Source organism: Micromys minutus, assembly GCF_963924665.1.
Source record: "Micromys minutus genome assembly, chromosome: 29".
NCBI lineage: Eukaryota > Metazoa > Chordata > Mammalia > Rodentia > Muridae > Micromys > Micromys minutus.
Window position 1 is genome coordinate 27,088,771 of NC_137964.1, and position 18,320 is coordinate 27,107,090.

The 18,320-nt window shown below is 47.3% G+C and overlaps 1 protein-coding gene across 2 annotated transcripts in view; it reads left to right on the forward strand.

Annotated features, from left to right (window-relative positions):
* The window catches only part of PTPN11 (protein tyrosine phosphatase non-receptor type 11), a 56,332-nt gene that overhangs the window by 15,612 nt on the left and 22,400 nt on the right, over window positions 1-18,320 (forward strand). For both annotated transcript variants that reach the window (XM_080940850.1, XM_080940851.1), the window contains exons 2-7: window positions 2,691-2,813; window positions 4,181-4,375; window positions 6,714-6,906; window positions 8,083-8,199; window positions 8,577-8,690; window positions 17,022-17,118. In XM_080940850.1, the coding sequence (XP_080796976.1) occupies window positions 2,691-2,813; window positions 4,181-4,375; window positions 6,714-6,906; window positions 8,083-8,199; window positions 8,577-8,690; window positions 17,022-17,118 (839 nt within the window). The remainder of the gene's footprint in view (window positions 1-2,690; window positions 2,814-4,180; window positions 4,376-6,713; window positions 6,907-8,082; window positions 8,200-8,576; window positions 8,691-17,021; window positions 17,119-18,320) is intronic.

An 18,320-nucleotide genomic window follows, 5' to 3' on the forward strand; every position in this document is an offset into this window, starting at 1 on the left:
AACTCACCTCTCAACCCTCTGTGCAGTGGGGGCAGTTACTCTCTCAGCTTCATAGTTGGCTTAAGAGGGGTTAACCATTAGCTCTGGTCACTCAGCTGGGATTTGAACTAAGACAGTGGCACTGGGTTCTGGGTTTCTACCTTTGAAACTGTTGTCAAATGATTTTTCATCCAGTGGAGGGTGCCTGCTTGCATTGCCTCTGCCTGCCTGCCTGTGCTTTTTCCTCTCTCCCTCCCTCTCTCCCTCCCTCCCTCTTCCTCCCTCCCTCCCTCCCTCCCTCCTTACTTCTTTTATTTATTTTTGAGACAGGGTTTCTGTGTAGCTCTAACTATTTTGGAACTCACTTTATAGACCAGGGTTGGACCTGAACTCAGAGACCTGCCTGCCTCTGCTTTCCAGGGCTGTGATTAAAGGCTGTGCCATCACTATCCAGGCCAAAAGAATGTTTTCCTTTTTTGAGAATTGAACTCTGGTCCTCTGGAGTGACAGGTGAGGCAGCCTTTTTTAAATAGAAGGTAATCATACTTCTCAGCTTTAGACTACCGTGCCAAGTGAACATTGTGACTTGGTAGACAAGAGTAAAAGATACTTAATGTATTAATTAGCTAGTGTAGGTAAGGCAAGAACACTATTACACATTTTTTTAAAAAGAATTATCTTATTATATATATATATATATATGTATGAGCACATATATATATATATATATATATGAGCACACTCACTGTTTTCAGACACACCAGAAGAGGGCATTGGATCTCATTACAGATGGTTGTGAGCCACCATGTGATTGCTGGGATTTGGACTCAGAACCTCTGGAAGAGCATTCAGTGCTCTTAAACACTGAGCCATCTTTCGAGCCCTCCTTTATACTTTCTGAAAAGCTGAATAGTTGGTAGCCTACGGTTACCTACTTTTTGACTCACTTGGGACTCAGAGCATCAATATGGAAACCTCAGATCAGAGAAGCTGCAGCCAAGACTTTTGTTTGTTTTTCAAGACAGGTCTCTGGCTGTCTCAGCGCCATAGCCCTGGTTGTCCCTGGAACTCACTATGTAGACCATGCAGGCCCTGTATCCACCTCAGAGATTCACCTGTGTCCACCTGAGTGCTGGGATTTGACCAACTCTTGGAGGAATAAAAAATCAACTCCTATTTTATTCTTTTTACTTGAGTCTTGATGCTCAGACATGAGGTCAGTCAGAACAATGGTTCGAACCCTCTGAAGATGCTGCAGCCATGGCCATATTGTACTGTTCTCAGCTTGCATGTTGCTATTTTAAAGACTAGCTCCCAGTGTTGCTGTTTACTGAGAATCAGGCACTCGGGTGCCTATCAAGCAGCTTAACTTTTGCCTCTTAACTTGTTACCTTAGGGATTGGATTGGTGTGTAGAGTCCTCAGTCCCGTTCCCAGTAACATACACACAAATCCAGGTTTTATTTCGTGTTTTTGGAGACAGAGTCTCATGTAGCCTAGGCTGCCCTCTTTCTTCCTATGTGGGTGAGGATGGCCTCTATCTCTCCAGGATGGGGTCTCAGTGTGTATCAAACCCTCTAGTTTATGAGCTGTGCCTTATGCAGTGCTGAAGTGGAGCCCAGGCTAACACGCTGCTGCCATGCTACAGCTCCAGCCCTCGGCTCCCAGCATTAGTATTGAGTCCTGTTCCCTGGGAGTGTTTAGACATGCCCGCTAGCCTCCAAAGACACAGGGTCGACTTTGGCATTGACTCGCTTGAGTCTTGGAGATTTGAAGTCTGTGGAAGAGAGTTGAAATACTTTATTTATTTATGTATTTGAGGCCAGAAGAGGGCACTCGTTCCCCTGGATCTGACATTATGGAATGTTGTTAGCTATCGAGCAGGTTCTGGGGAAAGCTGAACTCAGGTATTTTACAAGAACAGTAAGCATTTTTAACCACTGAGCCATCTCTCTAGCCACATGAAGGAGAACTTGCTGGAAACCGGGCAAAATTCTTTGAGTAAATGCCATCGACAATGGCTACTTGTCTTCTAAAGGACATGGCATTGAAGCTCCCAGTGAGGGATCTGGAGGCATGTAGTCGCTGCCTGCACAGGTGGCACTGCCAGTTGAGTAAGATTGTCTGCTGAGGGCCCGGTGCGCCTGTAATCCTATTCTAGAGACTGCAAGTAGAAGAGTCCCAAGGTCTAGGCTAGCCTTGGGTAAAGGGACACCTGTTTCAGAAAATTCTGTTAAAATTTTCTACTTTGATGTTTATCAGGTGTTTTGTTTGATTTTGGAACAAGTGTATTGTGGGGAGGCAGCGGCAGCTTAAATTTATTTCTGGAAATAACCTTGTTCGGTTTGTAGATCTGTGTATTTCTACATGTCTATTAGAAAGTTGAGCTTATATGGGTGCCTCCCTTTGCAATCTGGTACTCTGCAAATGTTCTGGTTCTTTCCTCTCCTCCCCAGCAGTGAGAACCTGGCTGTGGGAGCCTCAGTGCCTCCTTATTCATGAAGTAGTCTGTGCTTGTCTCGTTTCTTTACATGCAGACAACTTCCTGACCATGTGGGTAATCTTTTGGGGGAGGCAAAAAAAGGGACTAAGGAAGGAAGGGCAAGGGTGAGCCTGGAAGCTGGTGAGCCATGGTTCACAGCCTGCACACGGTGGTGATGAAAGGATGCTCGGCTGTGCACTGTTCTCATTGTTCTGCTTTTCTCCCTCAAGATGGTTTCACCCCAACATTACTGGTGTGGAGGCAGAGAATCTCCTGCTGACCAGAGGAGTCGATGGAAGTTTTTTAGCAAGGCCCAGTAAGAGTAACCCTGGAGACTTCACTCTGTCTGTTAGGTAAGTTGGAAGGTAAAGAGAGACACTCATGGTATTTATTTCTAGAGGAGGGGTGGGGCTGCACATGTGGCTGCCTCACTCCTTTCCCAGAGTTTCGGGCCTGGTTTGTCTGCAGCACTGTGGAGCCAGTCAGGGCATTGGCCTGCTCCTAGGCTTGGCTTTTCTTCTTGGTTTTAAAGACAGGGTTTCTCTGTATAGTCCTGGCTGTCCTGGAACTCACTCTGTAGATCAGGCCGGCCTCAAACTCAGAGAGATCGGCTGCTTCTCCTTCCTGAGTGCTAGGATTACAAGTGTGCACCACCACTGCCCAGTATTTATTCTTTTAAAGATTTTATTTTTATTTTATGTGTATGAATGTTCTGCTTGCATGTATGTATGTGTACTCTGTGTGTGTTTGGAGGCTAGAAGAGGGCATCATATCTCTTGGAGGCGGTGGTACAGATGGTTGTGAGCCACCTTGTGTGTTTTGGGTCCCCAAGAGGAGCAGCCTGTGCTCCTGATGAGCCCTCTTTCTAGCCTCTGTTCTCATGTTTGTTTGTGGTCTCCCAGAGTCACAGTTTTGGGAAGGACTGGAAAGGATTGCTGGGTGTTCTGCTCACAGTGGGGACTGAGAATACCTTGGGCAGAGAGACCACTGGGAGCCTCTAGGGCTGAGGCCTGGCTCCTCACCTTTGACCTGCTTTTTGTGTTTTTCTTTCCTGCTTTGGATTTTGTTCTGGGGAACAGGCTTTGTAAGGTTCAAAACATTACTTTTGTTTGTCTAGAATGAAACCTCTGTGAGGTAGTTGTGGTCCCCTTGAGTCCTGTGCCCAGTCCCGTTCTCCTCCTCCACTGTGTAGGGGTTGGCATGGATCCTCCTGATGATGTGTTACATACTTCACTGTCTAGTAAGCCCTTGTGTCCTGGTGCATTAATAGTTCTCTGATTCATGTATCCACTGAAGAGCTGTTTGAGTTGCATGCCGGGATATCTAGCTCTTCATTGTAATGGCTCCTTGGTGGTCAAATGGTGCTACCACACCCACTTCTCCATTCTTCCAGTGATGGACATTGGGCAGCTTTGGTTTGTTTTAAATCCCAGTGGACAGTGTGGTGCATTCTCACCATCCCTTTGAGCAGATGTGGGAGAGTTTTCTATATGTTTTCTATATGTCCATTCTAGCTGTTGAAACTGCAGTAAATGGATTTGATTTTATAGACACAGCACTGTGGGTTACCATAGTTGATGGGTTATTTGACCTCCAGTTTCAGGGATGGGTTCGATCTTTCCTTTGGGTTAGTTCCAGTGTTTGAGTGAAATCTTCTACATGAGGTTTCTTTTTCCAACTATTGCTCTTTGATACGCTTTTCCCCAATGGACTATTTTAGAAGAAATGGAGCCGTTACCCACATCAAGATTCAGAACACTGGGGACTACTATGACCTCTATGGCGGAGAGAAGTTTGCCACCTTGGCTGAACTGGTCCAGTATTATATGGAACATCATGGGCAGCTGAAAGAGAAGAACGGAGATGTTATTGAGCTGAAGTACCCACTGAACTGTGCAGACCCTACCTCTGAAAGGTCAGTGACATCTTAGTTACACAGATCAACACTCCAGGGCTGTCAGTTGTAAGACCGTCTTGTGGGGTGCGTACGGTCTGTAGGGCTTCAAAGATTGGTGTCTGGCCCTCATGCTGTTATTTTTAAAATGTGTTTTTGTTTGTGACAGCATCTAATACAGTCCAGGGTGGGCTAGAACTCATTGCATAGCTTGTGTAGTCAGTGTTCCTTACAGATTCTAAAGGGTTTCTACATTTTCTCCATGTAGATTTAGTATGTGATTGCATTGTAACTTTTATCAACAGCTAATGAGCTTAGGGAGTTGGGACAGAAAACATGGAACCTGAGATGCTGAAATAGCAGTGTTGCTACACGGTGGCTCTGACCGGTTAGTTAGCAGCAGCACCAACAGAGGTCAGGCTAAGCTGGGAAGTGGGAAAGCAGAGCCCTGAAGGACCGGCTTCCATCAGCTCTCTAATGTTATCTCACAAATGTCCTTGTCTGTAGAGAGCTGCCGTGCTGTGGAGCTCTTCCCACATGCTTGGAGCTGGGAGCTGGTTCTTGCTTTATTTGCCCAGTTATTGGCTTCTGCATTCTCTTCTCTCACTGCAGATCCTGGGTCTTGCCTTTCCCAGCTTTCTGTCCTACGTGCTAGTAATGGTTCTATTAGCCTCAAGCTGTCTCCACCTGCTTCAGGTCTGCACACGCCTTTCCAGTTGTGTGGATGGAAGAGTGCTGCCAGATCTGTGGTGATAAGTGTTACCTGCTAGGCTTGCTTCTTTCTTACCTAAAGCCATGGCATTCATGGGACTGTCAGGATGTTTCTGTGCCAACTTAAGAGCTGTGGTCTCAGAGCCTGCTATCTGACTCTCTAGCACACCAGTCAAAGCACAGATTTCTGGGTTCCATGTAGACATTGTTCTCACTGCCTGCAGGAACTCACACTGCTAGGGAAAACCCCTGTCCCTGCTCCAAGATGGAATACCATTAAAGCTTGACTGGATAGCCCACTGCAGTTTGAAGACCTAGATAGCAGATTCAGAGACATCAATTAGGTTGGAAATATGGAAAAATCTGAAATGCTTTGAATTAATTTAAAACAAAGATCTTCTTGTATCTAGTGTTAAAACAAGAGCAGGTTCATGTGCTCTTATCTCTTAATCATTTGTTTGTTGTTTGAGTCCAGATCTCATGCAGGCTGGGCTGGCTCCAGATGACTGTGTAGCTAATGATAACCTCGTCTCCTCATCTTCTGCCTCTACTCCCCAGTAGATAATGTCTGAGTCAGGGGTTCTGTTGCTGTGATAAAGCGCCATGACCAATAGCAACATGGGGAGGAAATGGCGTACTTCATCTCATAGCTTATAGTCCATCATCCAGGGAAGCCAGGGCAGGAAATTTAGGCAGGACCCGAGAAGCAGGATCTGTGCAGAGGCCATGAGGAAATACCGTTTACTGGTCTGCCCTCTTTGTTCAGCCAAACTTTTCTTACAGCACCCAGATCACTAGCCAGAGGATGGCAGTACCAACAGTGGGATGGGTCCTCTCCCATCAGTCATCAATAAGAAAGTGCACAGTAGGCTAGCCCACAGACCAATCTGGTAGGGACATTTTCTTAATTGAGGATGTCTTTTCCCAAATGACAGTAGCTTCTATGAGGTTGACATAAAACTAGCCAGTGCACATGAATTATAAGCAGGTGCTACCACATCAGGCTTGTCACTTCCTTATGTTACTAAACGGCTGTAGTGTAGCAGCTGGCTCTTTTAGGGTTAGAGTGGTTTTAAAAGATGGGAAATTTAAAAGAGGTAGCATTGAGGATATAGGGTTTGTTTGTTTGTTTGTTTGTTTTTTGTTGTTTGGTTTTTTTGTTGTTGTTTTTTGTTGTTTTTGAGACAGGGTTTCTCTATGTAGCCCTGGATGTCCTAGAATTCACTCTGTAGACCAAGTTGGTCTAGAACTCAGATCTACCTGCCTCTGCCTCCCCAGTGCTTGGATTAAAGGTGCGCACCATCATTGTCCGGTGGACATTGTTTTCCAGTGATTCTGGGCTGAGACTGGGTGTGGTGGCACTGCTTGCAATGTCAGCACTTAGGGGCCAGAGGCAGGACGATCTACAGCTCAAGACCAACCTGTGTCACACACTGAGACTGCCTTAAAAGAGAAAACTGAACTTTAGTTGTCATTTTTAACATATCTTTGTCATTGTTCCTGTCTGAGACGTAGATTCTGTCTGTCATACACTCTGCCCACTGAAGGAAGTTGTCTGTTTAGAGCCTGTGTTGAGGAGCGCTGAGTGAGTGTGAGCATGTTGCACACCACAGCTGAACTCACTTGTTCCCGTCTCAAATGTACACAGGTGGTTCCATGGTCACTTGTCTGGGAAAGAAGCAGAGAAGCTGCTAACAGAGAAGGGGAAGCATGGCAGCTTCCTTGTCCGAGAGAGCCAGAGCCACCCTGGAGACTTCGTTCTCTCCGTCCGCACCGGTGATGACAAAGGCGAGAGCAACGATGGCAAGTCCAAAGTGACCCACGTCATGATCCGATGTCAGGTAGAGAGACATGGGGACTGTGGGCTCGTGGCAGCTGCATTGGGGGCTTCTGCTGAGAGGACTAGACAGAGCATGTCCGACTGTCCTTCTTACTGTCCTTCTTTTCTTGCTCATGCACACCCCGTGTGCGTCCCATCATTTTGAGGCACTTTTTTTTTTTTTTTTTTGCTGTTGTTGCTGTGTTTTCCTGTTGGCTTTTTTGTTTTTGTTGTTCTGAGATAGGCTGTATGTATCCATGGCTGTACTGAAGCCCACTGACTGGTGACAGTGTGCACTTGGCCCTTCCATGTCTGTGGGTGCATCGCTGGGGTCAGCAGGCTTCAGAAAAGCATCCTGTGTCTATCTGTAGCATGCAGACTTCTTCCTTGTCACATTCCCTAGAGTATAGCATCACAGCAGCATCCATGACATCCCGTGAGCTGAGGCACTGTGAGGAGCCTAGAGGTGATGGGAAGCCTGTTCATCAAGATAGAGCTTGATTTTGATTTAATAACATTTTATGTTATTTGTTGCCTTTGGTGCTGGGACCTGCCTCCTCAGCACTGCTGCTTTCTGTCCTTTACAGTGCAGTGGTATTGGGCTTTCTGTTTCTGAGAGTCAGTCTCTAGGTTTCAGTTGAATACAGTTGAGGTTTCTGCAGTCGGTCGATAAGTGTTCCGTCACTGCATAATGCTTCAGATGCCCTCCCTCCATCTCCAGTGTATGGAACACTGATGTCATCTGCTGCTGACTGGGGCTTCTGAGCCTGTTCACCACACAGAGCATCTGTGTGACTGAGTCACTAGGACTTTCCCTGCCTCTATAGTCACCTATAGTCACCGTTTGACCTCTTGTCACTGTGTTGGACTTTTTCTTTCTTGGATGCTACATATAAATGAGGGGACATTGTATGTTCCTTTTGCACTTGGCTTACTTGATTTACTGGGAGGCTCTCCTGCCTCATCCACTTGCCCCAATGACAGGGTTCTCTTGTCAAAGCCACGCATAGCTCCACTGTGATGATGTGGACACAAAGGCTGTTAACATGATACATGTGTGCCTTGTTCTTATGCTCTCTAGACATGTGGCTTGTTTCTGTATACAGGTTTGTGTCACTAGGAATGCAGTGGCTGCAGGCGGGTGGGAAGACAGTAACCTAGCATGAGGTAATGGGCACCATCTGTTTGGTCTCGAAAGGAGCTGAAATATGACGTTGGTGGAGGAGAACGCTTTGACTCCTTGACAGACCTGGTGGAGCACTACAAGAAGAACCCGATGGTGGAGACCCTGGGCACGGTCCTACAGCTCAAGCAGGTCAGGACACTGATGCTGCTTCTCCTCCCGTCTTCCATGTGTGTACTAGTCAGCCTCAGTCTTCGTGACAAGATACCTGAGGACTGGTTAATAGGGGAGAGGGCTCAAGGGGGCATTCCACAGCCACTTGACCTTGCTGCTTTGGGCCTGTGGTGGCACGTTTACCATGGTGGGAACACACTTGGGACATGGCTGAGAAACAGACAGGAAGGGACCCTGATCTGCTTCAGCGACCACCACACGTCCAAGCACACGCATACATTTGGGATGATGTGCCTCCTGCCTTTGCTTTTGTGAAGTCTTTTTCTTTCTGCATTAATACTGTTTAAAACATGTTTTTTTTTTTTTCCCTTTTCCACCATTGCTGAACATAACAGCCCCTCAACACAACTCGTATTAATGCTGCTGAAATTGAAAGCCGGGTTCGAGAGTTAAGCAAGCTAGCTGAGACCACAGATAAAGTCAAACAGGGCTTTTGGGAAGAATTTGAGGTAAGTCACTGACAGTTTGTTTTTCTGTGCACTATTGGATGATGTTTGAATGGCTGAGAGGGGAAGGAAGCCTTGTGCTGGGGCCTGTCTTCCTTTGTTGTGTGTGGAGCAGGTTGCTGAGGGGACTTCTTTGAAGCAGGAGACATTGTGTTCCTAGGAAAGGTTGACAGCTTGTCTCAGATGGGTGAGCCAGCAGCTCCATTTACTTTTTGGTTCAGACCTCTGGCAGGACCCCAGGAAAACAAAAGGATCGAATTCCTCTGGCATCCGAGGGGCTTCAGACAAACTGCAGCTTCAGTGCTCTGAGTGAGGCCCAGGAGAAGGGCCCTGGGTATGAGCTCACATGATAGCAGGGAAGTTTGTCTGTGAGCCTGTCTGTGGCCCTGTGTGGCCTCTGGTTTGTCTGTTTTTCTCTCCTTGACCATTTGACCAGAGCTGTACAGACAGACCTTTTGGCCTTTCCCCTCCACAGTCACATGCCTCTTATCACTCAGGCCTGCACACGGCACAAGCCTACAAATGTCTGCGCACTGTTTACATTTATATTCTGCTTTGGTTTTTCTAGAAGGACTTCTCTGTGTGGCCCTGGCTGGCCTGGAACTTGTTTGGTAGACTAGGCTAGCCTCCAATTCAGAGATCTGCCTGCTTCTGCCCTCCCAGTACTGGGATTAAAGGCATGTACCACCACACCCACTGTAGAGAATATTTTTAATTTATTCTTTGATAGTTTGGAATGCAGCTGTCTTGCTGACACCCACCCTCCTTTCTTTCTCCCTCCCTCTCCCTGCTTTCTGTTTTACAGGACTGGTTAGTCCATGCTTTGTGTAGGACTTGAGGATTCACAGCTATTTGTACCATCATGTACCAGACAGCTTTCAGAGAAAGGTGCTAGTTCCATTCCACAGAGGAGCGTGAGGTCAGAAAGGTCAAGTAGATTGTCTACTCTCCTTACCATAGATGTTGGTAATCTCGGTCCTGAAGATGGGCCCATTCTAGAACATCTCTGGTGCTTGCTCTGCAGTGACGCATAGGGACTTGCACTAGAACTTGGGTCTAGTCTCATACGAGCCATTGGGGTGGACCCTTTGAACACCATTCTGAAGTTTCTTGCTGAGAGAGGGAGGGAAGAAGGTGTCAATGAAGGTCTAATGAGAGCAGAATGAGCCATGAGACCCATTTAATAAGTCTTTAAATTATTTTTTTATTTATCGGTCCTGTGGATCAGTGCAGGACTTTGTGCAGGCCGAGCCTGTGCTGTCTCACTGAGCAGTAACCCATCCATCTTATCTTTCTCTTTTTTTCAAGTTTGAATATTTCTATAAAGATGCACCTTTTATAATAAGTGCATTGCCAGTACATAGTAGGTTGCCAATAAAACACCGTTCTCCAGTGTATTAATTACTATAAAATAAAGAGCATTTCAATAGACTTCAATATGAGGGTTAAGCGAGAAAGAGGAACTAGGGAGATGCTGAGCCATCTCTGCAGCCCCCACTCCCCAATCTTCTAAGTGCAGGGCAGGTTCCCCTTAAACACAGGAGATGATAGGCCAGAGCTTCAGGTAGACAGTTCAGGTTTGCCTTGAACGTAGTCTGTACCATTTCAGCCAGAAGTTGGCCCTGCTGTGGGAAACCAAAGTCCATCAGGCCTTCATCTCAGGTCAGGAGGTGAGGAAGAAGCTGGGAGCTTGCCATCCTCTGTGGCTATCTATGCTCCTTTCCTGATCTGCCTTCCTGTCCAGGATTTGTCTACCTGCTATTCCCTCAGCTTCACCTCCCAACTGCTGGGATTCCAGTATGTATCATCTCCCTGGCTCACCCTTTGCTCAGTGGCCATGGAAAACAAATTGTGTAATTCAGCCAGTCTTCTATACACCAATAAAAACATAAAAGGGAAAAATGAGTGGCTTTGTGTGTGGTGGAACCAACCAGTCAGGGTTCCATCTGTATTGTTGGGGTTGTACAGTAAGTCAGAGCAATGAGGAGTCCTGCAGATGAGATCTCAGAGTGCTCTGCCTCTCCGGGTCAGTCAGCCTTAAGAAACTGCCTGTTGAAGCTGGAGCTGGGGCCATGTGGTAAGGACAGAATGGCTACTGCAAGGTGTTGGAAGTTTACTCTCACTGTGGTTTTAATCCCCAGTCTCATCGGCAGGACACTGTTATGAGCACATCAGAATTGCTTTCTGAGGATGATCAGTGGCAGCATCCACAGTGTGCTCTGATGGGGGCAGGGGGTGGATCAACTTTCTCAGTGCACTCTGATAGGCCTTCAAAGGAGCCTGAATTCTACAGCTTGAGTTGCTGCAGGGTACTGTGCTGTTATTAGGAGGAGGCTGGGGATTGTGAACTCATCAGCATTTACTTGGGACATGTTAAGAGTTGTGTGTGTGTGTGTGTGTGTGTGTGTGTGTGTGTGTGTTGGACACCTCTTCAGTCTTCAGGTTCTCCCTCTGGGGGTTTTCTCAGGGGAACCTTCCCCATCCCCATTGCTAGCTGGACACTTTCTGTTGTGTGTGTGCACAGGGGTCTGTGAATAATCTTTGTGGCAAATAATCTTTTGTACTGCACATCTAGAAAAGCAGATAACTTCTGTAAGTCCGTTGGAGAAGGGACAGACACTCTGCCCACATGAAGCTACTGAGGGAACAAGAGAGTGTGTCATCTAGGAAAGTGGCTGGTGCAATGAGGGTCCCAAGGACAGTTCCACTTGGTTCCTTCTAGCTTCAGAGTTCAGCAGCAACACTCCCCACCCCCGCCTCAAGTACACCAGATAAAGTTTTGTGGATGCATTGAACCTGAGCTCCTTCAGAAAGCTGTGTTGGGCTAAGATGGTTGCTCCAGACTTAACAGAGGGGCTGCCTGATGCCTCTGTGGTGTGGAGCAGTGCGTGGGCTTTGCTTCACTGGTGGACAGCTTGCTTTTATTGAGTCCCTGTTTGAACCCTGGGGTACGTGCAGCTGAGACTTTGAAATCCCTGAACACACATGCCTCAGGCATTCTGATTCAGGCTCATGGGGCTGGATTTCAGAAAGATTTTAGTTTCTGAACTCAGTGTTTCTGATTAAATCTGCAACACATGACAAAGGGGAAAAATCGAGCAGACAAAACCCTCAAATCCCAAGCAGACAGAACCATAGAACATTTGACTTACTGGGGTTAGTTTCCCTGTGTTTTAAACTCCTTTTCCTTAGTAATGTCAGTTTTCCAGAGTGAAGTTTCTTCCCTTCAGAGGGCACCTGGCATGTCCTGCCCGATAGCTCTGCTGGCCAGTGGCCGGGTGGAACCCTAGGGCCTTTAGCTGCTGCCTCTCTGGTTTCTCCACAGGGACTCTGTCCTGCTTATAAGCACTGTGACAAGAAAACAAGCCTTTAGCTGCACCCCAGGGTGCTGTCTCGAGTGATAACTCTTGCTGGGGATCTCTACAGGACGTTGATACTGAAGGACAGCCCTCTCCTCAGGCTCTAGCTGCAGGCTCCACATGCTTCAGGTCACAGGCTAGTGGCAAACCAGAACCTTCCCTGGAGGCCCCAGCTTAAGAAATGAGCACCATCTCCTGGGCAGAGCCTTGTCAGGGTCAGAGGTTTTCTTGCTCAGTCTGAGCTCTGTCCTGTTTCTGACAGCACAGCCCCCTCAACCCGCCCCCTCCCCCCATGTTTTCTCTTTAGGGTTTTGTTGGCCTTGGCTCTGGAATTATATTTGCCCTAGGCTCTTTCCTTCTGTTACCCTTTGCTGTAGAGGACTTTACTGCTGCTTTTTAAGCATGAGTGGCCCTGCTGTAGCTTCTCTTTCTTTTTAGTTCCTTACTTCTTGAGCCTTCTTTAGTGTGGTATCTCCTCGTGGACTGACATAACACATTGGAAAGACGCCACTGAGGTTTTTTGTTATTTGAGACAAGGTCTCATATAGCTAGGTGGCTAGCCTCAAGCTCACTGTGAGGCTGGAGAGACCTTGAACTCCTCGCCTCTGTTCTAAGTAGCCAGTTTCCGAAGTGCTGGGGATTGAACCAAGGGCCCTGTATGTACGGCATTAGCATACTACCAAATGATGTATGCCCTCAGCATCCTTCCTCCTTTTTTTTTTTTTAAGTATTTGGGACAAGCCTGTACTGACCTCAAGTTTGCTAAGTGCTGGGTTCACAGGCATCCTACCACCATGCTTTGCTCTCTTTTTGAGACAAGTTCTCTCCCCTCCGTCCCTCTCTTCCTCTCTATTTCCCTCCTTGACCAGCTCTCCATTTCCTTTCTTTTCTTGCATCTTGAGCAGGAGTGTACCCCTGCTTTGTTCTTTTTTCTCCCTGCTGACTGTCCTGCTGTCCTGACTCTGACTGGGCTTTAGTGCTCTGACGTTATGGTTTGGGTGACTTTCCACTCTGCTGCCTTTGCTCTGCAGGCTCATGCCTTCTAAGCTGGTCATTTTCCTCTAGAGACTGAGCGCCTCTTGTATTTCTTATCTTTGCCCTTGTAATTTTCTTCTCTGTCCCATGGCTAGAATCAGAAGTTCTGTTGTTCCTCCTATGTCTGCTTTCTTGGGAAGGGAGGCGGTTCCATTGTCTGTGTCCTGCTGAACGTTGGGCTTCTCTGAGCATTGAGCTAGGTGGGCATCTAATCCTATCTCCAGGTGCATGAAGAAATATGGTGCCAGTGCAGGATGGCTCAGGTGGGCAGGGCATGGAGATAGGATTTCAGCCTGATGTTCAGGTCTCTTATTCGAGAAGACTTGAACTTCTCTATCGGATCCCCTGCCTCTGACGATGTAGCACCCTTTGTGCTAATCTCAGTGTTTCTCTTGCACCTTTCTATTCTGGAACCCTCAGTGACTTCTTTTTCGCTTTTGGAAGCATGGCATTTTCATTTTGAAGAACCAAGAATCTGACTCTCAAGAAAAGTCAGAAAGATGTCCTCATGGGTGGCAGATGACAGATGGTTTCAGCTTGAGGGCTTCTGTTTATGTTCCATTCCAAGTTAGCCATGCATGTTTTCTTCCACTGGCCTGAGATTGCCCTGCCTTGCCCACTCAGTACTCTGCCATTTTCCTGACTTCCATTCCTCCTCAGCCTCCCACTTCCTCATACCCTGAGTCTAGACATGCTGCCCAGTCTCACCCCGCCCTTCTTGGAGTTGGAATATCCAGTGCTTCCTTCATTTCTGTATGACCCCATGACTTCTGCAGAAGAGCTGTCTCAGACCCAGCACAGATGAGTGAAGTATTGTCTTTCACAAAGATTTTGAGTATATGGTGTTTTCCTTGCATAAATGCCTGTGTTCCACATGCCTACAGTACTGTGAAGAGAATATTTCTGGAATATTAGATCTCATTCCTTTGAATTAGAGTTATGAACATTGTTAGCTACAGGGTGGGTGCTAGGAACCAAACCCAGGTTCCACAGAGGAACAACAGAATGTTTCCCTGCTGTGTCATCTCTCCAGCCCCTCGTAATGTTTTCCGAGGTTGCATAATGAGATGGTGTCTCTCCACCTCTGGCTCTGTTTGGATTTCTGCTCTTCTTAGAGCCCAGGGCTTGGTTGTGATTCCTGGGGAAACGGTATTGCCAGTCTGTGTTCCAGTTTTGCTTTCTTGCTGCCTGGCTTCACTTTGTCTTCAGTGCAGGTGCTGAGTGACAATGCAGGTCCACAGGACTGCGGTGAGTGGGACACTGCAGCACACAAACTTTGTCAGACTCCTGTCCCAATTTGCCTGGTGCCCAGATGTGGTTTTGGCAGAGGCGAGCTACTAATCTCAGCTGTAGCTGGAGTGCCTCTGGAGACGGAGGACAGACAACCCTAATCCCTGAGTTCTTACTGGCTAGCTAGCTGCTCTCATCGTCGGGATGAAAAGGTCTGAACAGTTTGGGCCCTGGACATGCATAAGGATGGGCTGCAGAGTGATGGAGGGAAGCTAGGGTAGGCGTTATCTATTTGTTATCCCTGAAGGCTGCTCACTGCTGTCAGTCAGCACTAACTGCCTGTGTGCTGTGCCTGGGCTTGGCCCCTGGGGGCCTTCAGGGCTCACAGCCTGATCTCCACAGCATGTGCAAGAGGCAGTTGGGAATGTTGTACAGAGCCTGATGGGTGGGCCAGTAAACTGATGGGGTTGTGTTGACAAATGTGATGTGGAACTCTCGAGTTTACTCTGGCAAGGCCTTTCTTAGTAGCATTCCCACTGCAGGAGCTAAGATAAACCAGGCAGGCGCAGGGCCCATCGTTTTACAGAGATATCTGCAGCATGCCCTTATGAATGAATGTCATGTAAAGTTTGGATCCTAGGTGATGGTCACAAGTTCACTGCCAAATCTTAGTAAAGCTGCAGGTCCTTACCCTCTGTTGCCATGGGGCCCTGCCCCTCGCTCTGGTTGCTTTTGAAGAGTCAGATGACCTCAGTTCTTCCACCTAGTTTTGAATATTATCTCTGTGACCTGTCCACCTCATTGCCTTTGTGGCCAACTCAAGGTCAGAGAACGCCAGCTCCCAGAGGGTAAATGACTTTAATTACTTGATCTGAACTCATTTTAAAAACTCATAAACATTGCATTGTCCAGGTTTGACAAATGTTATTTTCATCTGTTCAGGTCCCCACCAGCTAAAGATGTGCATTATGAGCTGTGTGCCAAGGCTGAACTTTGCATATTGTTTTAAATCCCCAACATTTCTCCCCATCTTTGAAATCTGAGCTAACTGAAGTGGAAGTAGTGTGGGCTGTGTCGTCTTAGATCTGTCTCTCCCTGCACAGAGCTTCCCAGGCTGCTGCTTAGCACATCATAGAGGATCCATTTTTCATTTTAGCTGCCTCTCACTTTCTTCATTTGTCTGTTTGTGATTTTCTATCAAAAACCAGCTTAGGGGCTCTGTGGCAGTTCACTGTGTGGTGTACATCAGAGACCCCAGACTCCATCTTTAGCACCACAGAATCGACAAGCTAGGCTTGCTGAGCGTTAAAGAGACACTTCTTTGTCATTTTGGAAATGAACCTCCCTGACTGCCTCAGCCTGGCTTTTCCCACTCTGGGCTGTCCTTGCTTCTTCCCTGCTTCTGACTGGGCCATTTCACTGTGGCTGCCTGCTTTTATCTCTTCCTTGGTGGTGTCCCCAGTTCTTTGCCCCTTAGAAGTCTGGCACTTACTTCTGGAGCCCATCTCACTCTGCTTTTCCTTCTGGGTCAGCTCCCTGCATTTTGTCCAGATTTCTTGGGGAACTGTAGGGCAGCAGCGTAGGACATAGCTGTGGCTCAAGTGCTGTCTTGGGCATGGCGTAGAAGGACCCCAAAACTGGGCTGGGTGTCTTTGTCATTTGACACCAAGCTGCTTCTGCTTCTTCCAGTGTCAATGTTTTAGGGCTGAAGACCACGTCACGTGCTGCTTTCATATCCTGTGTCGGCTCTCACTAGTGTGTCTTCATGTCTAAAAGGCCTTTCTTGTAGCGAGATTAGGGGCAAAACAGCAAAAGTCAACAGGTGAATTAGTGAAACAAACAGAAACAGAAGGCAGGGATTACTGAACTTCACGTCCATCTTTCCTTCCTGGTATGTGCTGCTGCCGTTGGCTCAATGTAAGCATGTGGCTCACATCCCATTCTGGGAGTGTGACTAATGGCAACTGTCTTTCCAGGTTTAAATAGTCTCAAGACCACTCTATAGAGTGGCAGAGCCAGAGTTCTTCTATGTGACTGGGTAGAGTTGTGTTGTTCTCCCCTACCTCCCTGCCTCCCTGCCTGCCTGCCTGCCTCTCAGCCTTAGTTCCTTCTCAGAGTTGTGTGGTGACCCAGGCTGCCCTCATCCCTGTGCTCTACCCTCTTGGACACTGGATGATGTGCAGCTTGGACCTGGGTGGGCTATCATGATTAGGAAGCTTTCTCTTGCTGGCATAGGTCACTGTGAGCACTTCTAGCAGGGTCCTGTGCTGTGGGGCTAGGCGCTCTTGCTCCCACAGTCCTGACTCCAGTTCTACAGGGTGAACCCTTAAAGCAGATGATGGGCTAGGCTGGTTACTTCTCTCTCCTCTTTTTCTTTTCCTTGCCCTTCTTTCCCTCTCCCTTCTATTTTGTTCCCCTCAGCTCCATTTTTTTCTTTCCCTTCCTCCCTCCCTCCCTCCCCTCCTTCCTTCCTTTATTTGTTGATTTACTTGTGTATGTGTATGTATGTGTGTACACGCATGGATGACTCATATTATGGTATGTGTGTGGAGATCAGAGGACAACTTTCAGAAGTTCTTTCACATGTGGTTTGTGGGGACTGAACTCGGTTCGTCAGATGTGCAGCAGGTGCCCTTACCCACTGAGCCATTTCACTTCCCTCTTATGCGCACACTTGATACACGGTAAATTTTACTTTCTTTGTTTCTAGACGCTACAGCAACAGGAATGCAAACTTCTCTACAGCCGAAAAGAAGGACAGAGACAAGAAAATAAAAACAAAAATAGATACAAAAACATCCTGCCCTGTGAGTATCAGTTTCCTGCCTCAGTAGCAGTCACTGTGTGCCAGGGTCACATGCTGGCTAACATAACCAGCCATATTGGGACTGATGCTCTCCCAGTGCCAGCAAAGCTGCAGTAGGAGGCCTTCTGTGGTAGTCTCCTGTTTATGTTTTCTGGTCAACCTACATGTAACAACCTTGAGGCACATCATGACTCAGACTCAGGCATGTGCCTCAGCGTCTGAGAGCTGTGTCTTTGTTCCTCTTGACAAGTCTGAGTTAGAGGTAGGTGCCTCTCCTTTGGACCTTTATTTCCCACGTGGAGAAAGAAGACCATACAGGGTTCATCACCTTCTGTTGGCTCAGCTCCTGTGACAAGGAAGGGACCTTGTGAACACCAAAGCTGGGCCTCCTGTAATATACACATGGTGGCAGGGAGCAGGGCCTTCAGTGAGGACCCCATCACAGCACAGGTTGGAGCTCACTCTGCTGTTGTACATTTTGATGAGGAATTATGTATATACAAAGCAGGATGCTTTGTTTTGTCTTGGAGTACAGGGAAATTGAACAGCAGGTTTCACACACTCAAGGTGAGCATTCTGCCATCATGCTATATCCCTAGCCCTCCCTCCTTTGTAGGTTTATTCAGCCCAGAAACCCTTGCCTTTTTTTGTTTGATTGATTTTGTGTGTGTGTGTGTGTGTGTGTGTGCGTGCGCACGCGCGCGCGCGCGTGCTTTTGTGTTCAAATATACCAGTGACTAGTGTGTGGGTATATGTGCATGTGTGTTCCCCATACTTCTTTGTATGTTTGTTTATTTGTGTGTGTGTACCTTTGTGTTCATATGTACTAGTGTGTGGATACATGTACCTGCCTGTGGAGTCCATCTCCACCCTTCTTTCTGTTTGCTTGTTTGTTCACTAATAAATTAATTGTGCCTTTGTGTTCACATAGACTTGTATGCGGATATATGTGTGTGCATGTGGAGTCTAGAGAACAACCTTAGGCATTGCTCCTCAGCTGCCATCCAGTTTGCTTTTTGAGACAGAGTCTCTCATTGGCCAGGAACTCTCCTATTAGGCTAGGTTGGCTTGTCATCGAGTCCCGGAATCTGCCTGACTGCACTTTGCTGAGACTGGGCTTAGATGCTGCAATGGCCAGCTTTTAAAAATGGGTTTTGAGGATCAAACTCGATTCTTTATGCTTATAGGGCAAGAACATAGAGA